Source organism: Micropterus dolomieu, linkage group LG01 (genome assembly GCF_021292245.1).
Source record: "Micropterus dolomieu isolate WLL.071019.BEF.003 ecotype Adirondacks linkage group LG01, ASM2129224v1, whole genome shotgun sequence".
Lineage (NCBI taxonomy): Eukaryota > Metazoa > Chordata > Actinopteri > Centrarchiformes > Centrarchidae > Micropterus > Micropterus dolomieu.
The window spans coordinates 18,120,852-18,129,709 of record NC_060150.1 but is presented as its reverse complement, the minus strand read 5'-3'; the positions used below and the strand labels follow the sequence as shown (position 1 = coordinate 18,129,709).

The following is an 8,858-nucleotide window of genomic DNA, read 5'->3' as shown; positions in this document are numbered from 1 at the left end:
TTTTCATTCATTACACAATATGAATAAGCTATGCAGACAGTTGTAAAGAAAGAACATCTTTTTCTTCTGTTCTCTACTTGTTATAGTTACACAGTATTAGGGGTGTGGTCTGTATTAAAAGTATCCACTGTTCTCCCATGCTCTAACACACAGTAACGATGAAATGTGTGCTGTTCTCACATTCTTCCTCTGTATGTACACATAAACAACAAGGCAGGGAAATATAAAAGGAATTTATTTTATTGTTTGGGTACATTATTGTTCAGTGTACATGTTCACATCTGAAACAAACTTTACGTGCTTGATAACTCTCCCACCCCGCAGACATCTACACGTCAATACCGATTTATATTCATAGCGGCAAGTGCTATGTAGCTCCACATAGGGGACACAGGAAGTGACATATAGCACATTCATGCGGCGTCGGAACCGCGTAGGAAATTCACAGCCGCACCGGCAGAGCTCCAGAATATGCGACTCGGCCGGCTCACGCGCGGACGCGCTTACAAGTGCGAGGGCCCGCCCAACGCTGCTTGCAGCTTTAATTTTCTTCTTATGTTCATTGTATCCCACTACTGTTTTATTGAGGTTTACTGTTCTTGGTCAGATGTACACAACGTAAAGTGCTGTTTTGAATTTAAAACTGTTCTAGTCAGAAGTAGACAAAGTAAAGTGCTGTGTGAATTTATAGTTTAAAGTCCCTAGAAGAGAGATTGCTGATAAAATACCAAGTCAGGTGAAGATGATGAGTCACAGTAATTGACTGCAAAAGATTTCTATTAGTAAACTACTTTGTCCAAATACTTATAGACCTAACTGTATGTGAATATGTAAATAGAGTAAAGAGAGAGAATAATTAGGAAATTTATTTTTTAATGTTTGTAAATGTGAAGTATCTTAATTGTTCTAAGTAAATATGTTTGAAAAATGTGTTCTAAGATGTTTATCGGTTGGGATAATAAAAGCTCCAACTTTGTGAAAGCAATGTTGGAATGGTCTTCCAGAAACCATAAAAACCATCTGAAATTGGTGCAGAAAATGTCTCCAGAATGGAGGAAATTAATTGTTTAATGCTCAAAATCTTCTGGGGGAGGACCCCCAGACCGTCCCAGTCTGCCCCTGAGTGTGAGCAAGCATGGGAAATTTCGATTTTTTTTAGCTTAAATTCGATATTCCTTGCCAGTCTATTTTTGACCGAAACCGCTTCAAGCAGCACAGAGCAGATGAACCAGCCAGGAAGTCAGACACAGAACGGCATGGAAAATCCGGTAGATTTTCAAAATAAAACACCCTGTGCTGACTCCTGATCATATATCAACAATAAACACAGTTAAAACAGACAGAAAAGAAATAATTTAACTACGTAGCCTACGTAACCATAGTAGAAGCACAAAAATCAAGGACAACTGAACAAAACAAGTCAGCAAAATCAGGCAGGCAAAATGCTCTTATTCTGAAATGCTCCATGTTGGATATGTAACCTGCACAGAGCGGAATGGAACCGGCTCACAGAGAGCTGTTATCCGTAGTTGAAGCACACAAAATGAGAAATTAACAGCACGTCAACAACGTAGGGCAGGCTAAACGCTCTGCTGCTGAAACACTTCAGTGTGACTTGACGGCGGACAAATTCGCGGCACAGCCTCTGCCTGTGTCGGTTCAGCTCTGCTTTGACTGGTGAGTAGGACCGTAACAATTAAAGCATGGCGCATGTGATTGGCGAGGAGGTCTGTCACACAAGGATGACAACGGAATAAATTTGTAACTGCATGACTGTTTAAAACGGGACAGATACGCTGGATAATTAACATACATTTTAATCGCCCTCTTCAGGATTAGCTAATCGCGTTTTTCAAATTGCAGTTTCGAATTGAAAACGATTAATTTGTCAGTCCTAGTACAATATATGCCTTTTTGCTTTTGGTAATGAAGTAATATTTTCCACCATGTTGTCCAGAGTAAGAGAGCACAAGGCGAAGTGTCAAAAGATCCATTTTTTTTGTAGCCCATCTTCAGAACATTGTAGTTTCACCACTGCAGGCCACTTCAATAACATTACATAGTCTAGAGTAAGTGCAGTCGGATTCTCTGATTCTTTTCTTAAGTTCTTATGAATCCTCCTTCCTATCTTTCCTTGACCTTGTATCGTTTTCTGTGGGGGCGGCTGTGGCTCAGGAGGTAGAGCGGGTTGGCTGTTAATCGGAAGGTCGGCGGTTCGATCCCTGGCTCCCTGGTTGTGTGTCGAAGTGTCCTTGGGCAAGATACTGAACCCCGATTTGCCCGATTTGTATGAATGAGTGTGAATGTTAGTTTCTGTTTGAGCACTTAGGCTCAGTGTATGAATGTGTGTGACTGGCAGATGTAGTGTAAAGCGCTTTGAGTGGTCGAAAAGACTAGAAAGGCGCTATACAAGTACGGAGCATTTACATTTACATTTCTGTCGAGGTCAAGGAAAAGTGGTTAGGAAAGGATTTTTTTTTTACTTAACAGCTGCAGCCTTAGTTTTTAGTCATTTAGTTAGAAAGCCAGAAAAGGCTAGTGAGTTGACCTTTAGTTGGGAGTGTTTGGCAAACTAGTTTGACAGCATTTACAAAGTGCTTCTAGTTGCTACAGTTGTGGAAATTCCTGATCCCGGAAGTCAGCTTTTCTTGCTCACGTTGTACTTAACTGAAGCAAGCTGAAATCGGCAAAGGTTCAACTGGCATGTGTTGGAATTTAGAGACTGTCCTCCAAAGAAGAATGACAGCATCAGTTGCTTTAGAAAGTGGCCCAAAACTGTTTATGCTCAAGTGGAGGTGCCTTCTAGTGTAAATATGACATGAGCAAAAGAGGAAGTCAGGTGACATTTTTATTGGGCCACAATGGTCATTTGTGGACAAACATTAGACTTTAACTGTTCGTTTTCAACCTACACCGATCATAACCATAACCATAACATTATGATCACTGACAGGTAGAGTGAATAACACTGATTATGTCGTTACCATGGCACCTGTCAGTAGGGGGCTATATTAGGCAGCAAGGGAACATTGTGTCCTCATAGTTGATGTGTTAGAAGCAAGAAAAATGGGTAAGTATATGGATTTGAGAGACCTTGACAAGGGCCAAATTGTTATGGCTAGACAACTGGGTCAGAGCATCTCCAAAACTGCAGCTCTTTGGGGTGTTCCCAGTCTGCAGGGGTCAGTACCTATCAATGTGGTCCAAGGAAAAAAAAGTGGTGAACCAGCCTAACCAAGTGGTTTTTGTGACTAAACCTAACATCAAAGTGTTATCATAAAATAGATTAATTTCTTAACAGTGTTGTGTTTTCTGATCTGACTACAATTCTATGTGCATTTCTAGGGGACATGTACAAATGAGGTATTTTGTCGCTCAGGACTTTCACCATAACGAAGTAGTTTTAGATGTCTAAATGTAGCAATGTACTTAACCAGAGATGGGGCAGATAAGAAATTGCACATAAATTATTGGAATACATAACATTTTAAGCATTGATAAAATACATGCTCCTCCTTTCTTATGTTGAGCCTTAGAGCCTGCAGTTTGTTGAGCAACTGTTCTGCAAGTGAATTGTCAAAAGCTGCAACCTTAACACATTATTCCTTTTGAAAGCATTCATGTAGACATAAAATATGAACATGAAAATAGATTTTAGAAAGAAACAGATGTGACACAAAGTGATAGCACAGGAAGAGTATCTACTTCAATGGCAAGTTTTATATCACCTTAATACTCCCCTTTTAAATTTATTGGGGCAGCTGTGGCTCAGGAGGTAAAGCGGGTTGTTAATCGGAACGTCGGATGTTCAATCCCCGGCAAGATACCCCGAATTGCCTGGCGGCTGTTCCGCCAGTGTATGAATGTGTGTGAATGTTAGTTTCTGTTTGAGCACTTAGGCTCAGTGTAAGAATGTGTGTGAATGCAGATGTAGTGTAAAAGCGTTTTGAGCAGTCAAAAAGACTAGAAAGGCGCTATACAAATACAGAGCATTAAAGATGGCTCCCATTCTCTTTTGTTTGACATGTCTGGAAACAAACAGGTTAAGCACATTACAGTATGCAGTAAGCAAAGTAGACCAAGGAATACTGTATATTGAAGGATCCTAAATGGTTGCAATTTTGGGGGGGATAAATATAGACCTTACCAAATGAAGGACAATCCATGATCAATAAGACATTAGTGAGGTACAGTTCCCTGTTTACTTCCTAGTTCATGGCCTGATTTGCCGCTCTGGCTGTGATCGGGGGTAAATCAGCAGTCAATCGGCCGTTGCCAGTCGTTATGTGTGAACTACACAACGACACATTCTGCGTACAAGATGGAGCCAGTCCCAGCTGACATTGGGAGAAAGGCAGGGTCGCCAGTCCGCAGGGCCACACATAGACAAACAACCAGTCTCACACACATCTACACCTAAGGACAATTTTGGAGACCAATTAGCCTGCATGTGTGGGAGGAAGCAGGAGCACCCAGAGAGAACATAGAAATACAGAGCATGCAAACTCCACACAGAAAGGCCGGCGCATCCGGGGTTTGAACCGACGACCTTCGTGCTAACCACTGAAACACCGTGCCACCCTGCCAGATACCTAGCATGCCATATGTCTGGAAGAGTCAGCAGACTTGACATCCACATCCAGCCACTGAGAGCAGGCAGCTACTTTTCACCGCAAAACATGTTTTATTCACCTCCAGCTCTCTCTGTAGCTCAGACAATCCCTGCTACCTGCGTGTGCTAATCCATTCTTTCACCCAGATTCTGTGTTTATAATTGGTATCTTTATAATAACAAACAATAGCTGTTTTATGTGTAGATTAGTGTCATTTCCCGTTTCACATTTTCCGTGTTTTCTTGACAAAACGTGGTTTGGAGACCAGCGTTGGGTGACACAGCCGCTGTCAGCTTGTGTAGTGTGTGACCTCCTGTCACCAATCAGTCACGTAGTGTGAATGCCACAACGACTTCAAGCCTCCCGTCACAAGATGGCAAGTCGTGTAGTGTGCCATTGGCTGATGCTGAAAATCGTGTAGTCTGCACGAGCCTTAAGAGAACAGTGTGAAGATTTGCAAGAAGATTGCATGGAACTTGATATTCCTGTGTCTATGGTCCTGGTAAACTGGCTGAACGTTAAACTACACAGTGGTCACAACAAATAAAAAAACAGTTGGTGTTTGAGATGACAAGTTTCCATCCAACTACAACAACACGCACCACCATACACCAGTGGGAAAGTGGGAATAAATGAATCAGTGCAAGCAACCACACTCAGAAAACTATGGATCTATTGGCATGCAAACAGCTACCTTAAGGTTCCTTACTAAAAACAGAAACATCCATGGACATAATACTGTTCTGCATGATCAGCACCATCATAGTTTTTTATTACTTGAGACCCAGAACCAAGTTGTGTAAGAAAGGACCAAACTGCTTTGTGAACTTTCTGTGGTTCCTCCATGATTTTCACTGTAAAAATTTCCTGAAAGCTTCCTTCAATCTTTTTAGCTTGTTAGTGTGCGGCCCGTATCAGGAAATGCCAGGGCAGCTGGGAGATCCTGCGGAGATAAGTGGCGCCAAAGGCACCGTTGATGTCACTGTCTCTGGACCGAGAACCCCTCCCTCTCTCCCTTCACCTCATCCACTCTGACAGAGAAATGACAAGTGAGGAGTTTGGTTCCAAAACAAGGTAAAGCTGCTCCTTCCAGCATAGTAAAATCCTTATGGAAGTGCAGTCAAGTGAAAAGCTGCAGGCTTTCTCTCACAAAGTGCAGTAGCATTTTACTCTTTACACTTGAAATCTTCGTCATTGAGGTTTTTAACGCCTCAAGAGAAAAGTCACTAATCACAACAAATTCTCTGGAAACTACAGATCTATTGATCATTTTCATATTATATAATCCCATGATTGCTTTTTAGAGGAATTAATCCTTTAGTCTGTAAATCATTAAAAAAATGGGAGGTCAAAGGAAGTGAAAGAGTTGAGGGAGAGAAAGACGGACAGAGATGGTGAGCGAAAAAATGAAAGAGAGAGACAGAAAGATCGCATTTCATCGACCTGTTCTCACTCCCAAGTCGTCACTTATGCACGCATGGTCAAGAAACGTTGGTGTCAGTATTTAACGCATTGGGAATCCCTTTAGCGTAATTTTTAAACGCTTACAGTAGGCCTTGTATAAATAACATAAAAGTCTGAATTTGGAGGTGGTTGGGTGGGTCAAAAACTGGACTTTCACACAGGAGACCTGTGTTCGTTTTCTATGTGAAACGAAAAACTGATTGCTATTAGTTGTGCTACTTAACTTACGTCACTTAACACACACAAGCAAACATAGTTATTTTAACCCAAACCATGATCTCTTCCTAAACCTAACTAGTAGTTTTTGTTGTCTAAACCTTACCAAATTGCAGCGTTTCACAACGTTAACAGCTAGTTTTATTTTGAATGTCTTAACGGACGTTGCATATTTATTTTTGGTAACTTGGCAGTAGAGCCCTACGTGCAAAAAAAACACTAAAAGGGTACCCATGGTGTTAAAAAGCGATTCCAAGGGGTCTTGACCAAGCATCCATATGGGACGAGTTGGGAGTAAGAATTAGTTGATTTCATTCATGTCAGGAAATAAAAAAATCAAAACCTCAAAAAAACTACAGACTTCATTTGAGGAACACATCTATGGAAATTAGTTACATTAACTTGAAGTGCTTTTTTTCTTTTTTTTTGGTGAATATTTTGGCTGATCTTTGATGAGAGTACAGCCAGATAGAGAGAGAGGAAAGGCAGGAGAAAGGGAGTGGGCAACATGCAGGTCGGACTCCAACCTAGGCGTCTACAACAAGGGCTGAGCCTAAGTACATGGGGTGCGTGCTCTGCCAATTGAGCTAAACAGCGCCCTGTTCTGTGTAGCTTGTTTATAATGGCCTATAACTGAATCATTTAGCATGAAACCATAAAAACGGCAGCAAAATTTAATCTGTTATGACTTTTGCCACAGTGCAAAGTGACATCATATGGCAACTCACCACATGGTCAGTCTGTCAGGGGAAAACCTAGATTGTGTCTCAGCGTCTCAACCTATACCTGAAGGAACACGGCCTCCCAAAAGCACTAACTTCTGTTTTTTAACCATGTGCCATTTTCACTCTGAACACCCCGTACCACATCTGTTCACTTTGACATCCCAAAACTGATCAAACATGTGTAAGTCTCTGTGATGATTGTGTGGCCATCTTGTACTCTCTTTCTCTCTGTGAATCGGCCAATTGTCTTTGTGTGTTATTTGGTTCATGTAAATACACAACACTCGCAAGACATACAGAGTGAAGCCAGTACCTTGGTCAGTAGTGAATATTTGGGTGAACCATTCAAGTTTGGTCAGGTAAAACCAAGAAGTTGTGGCCAACATTTGCGTTATCCAACAGTAATGAAATTTGAATAGAATTTTTTGCATTTTTCTTGTAGACGTTTTATTTTTAAATGGACGTGCACTTTATTGGTTTATTGGTTTACAGTAGATAATAAGCTTGGGAAACTGAATTAGCAGACAGAGCTGACATACACCTAATACCATTTTTGCTTTTTTAAAATTAGCTTAGATTATTTCAAAAAAGAAAAATGCGGAGACAGACAGACAAAAAAAGAGCGAGACATAGATACAGCAACAGAGAAAGAGAGAGGTCCTTGGCAGAGCCTTGTACAGCTGTTGAGTGCTGTCACACTGTTCAGAAAGGCCAGACCTATTATCTATGACCGTGCAAACACACACACGCTCACTGCAGGGATTAAGCCAGCGACGACACTTTGTATATAAAGTGTATAAGACCTCCGTGCTGTCTGATTGGACACAAACAGGAGGCAGTAATTCATCCCCTTTTAGTCGTGTAAACACGTGTTCACTGAGATTGGCATGACAAGTGGGTGTGAAGTCCAGGCTGATGACCAACACCCTGCAACACAACAACTACACAGAATAAAAGAAATGTACTGTCACTCAGACATATACACTACATGGCCTGAAGAATGTGGACACCCATACATTACACCCATTTGTGATCGTAGAATACCTCATTAAAAAAGCATGGGAATTAATCTGCTGCTCCAACTGCATCCACTGATACAGCCTGGCTCACAAGCCATGTTTCCATCTAATTTCCATGCAAATTTGAAGCGGACTTTTGAAATGTCGTAAAACAGAAACAAAAAATAAATGCAAATTACAGCTGCAAGCAGCGTTGGGCGGGCCCTCGCACTTGTAGCGCGTCCGGGTGTGAGCCGGCCGCGTTCCATATTCTGGAGCTCTGCATGTACATGTACAGTTTGGTCCAGATGTGAGCATGTACACTGAAGTTACAACAACTTCCTGTTTCATTGCGAATCATCGACGCCACGGACACGCCCATTGACGAAAACTCGCAAATAGCACAACTTTTCATCGTCAATGCCTTTAGAAGGCACAGCAGAAATTTGACGTCGATCCGACTAAATCCCTAGGAGGAGTTCGTTAAAGTACGAAGTGTGTAAATCATCCAAAAATGGCCATAAAATTCAAAATGGCCGACTTCCTGTTGACTTTAGGCTATGGGTTCTTGAGGCTTTTTTGTGCGTCTTGACATGATACATGTCCCCAGAAAATTTCGTAGATGTAGGTTGAACGTGAACGAGGGGCTAATTTTTTCCAATTTTCTAGGTGGCGCTAGCGAGTCATTTTGCAACGCCCATGTGCGAAACTTGTAGAATACGAAATTTTTCACCGGTTCTGACATGTTTGCAAATTTTGGTGAGTTTTCGAGAATGTTTAGGCCATGTCATTTGAGCCTACTTTGCAGAAAAAAGAAAAAAAAAAAAAAAAAAAAAAAAAAA

General features: G+C 41.4%; 1 protein-coding gene across 1 annotated transcript in view; it reads left to right on the top strand.

The window, feature by feature from the left end:
* The first annotated feature begins 6,854 nt into the window (after positions 1–6,854).
* The window catches only part of acvr2ab (activin A receptor type 2Ab), a 17,545-nt gene continuing 15,541 nt past the window's right edge, over positions 6,855–8,858 (top strand). The window contains exon 1 of the mRNA XM_046060053.1: positions 6,855–6,859. Within this exon, the coding sequence (XP_045916009.1) occupies positions 6,855–6,859 (5 nt within the window). The remainder of the gene's footprint in view (positions 6,860–8,858) is intronic.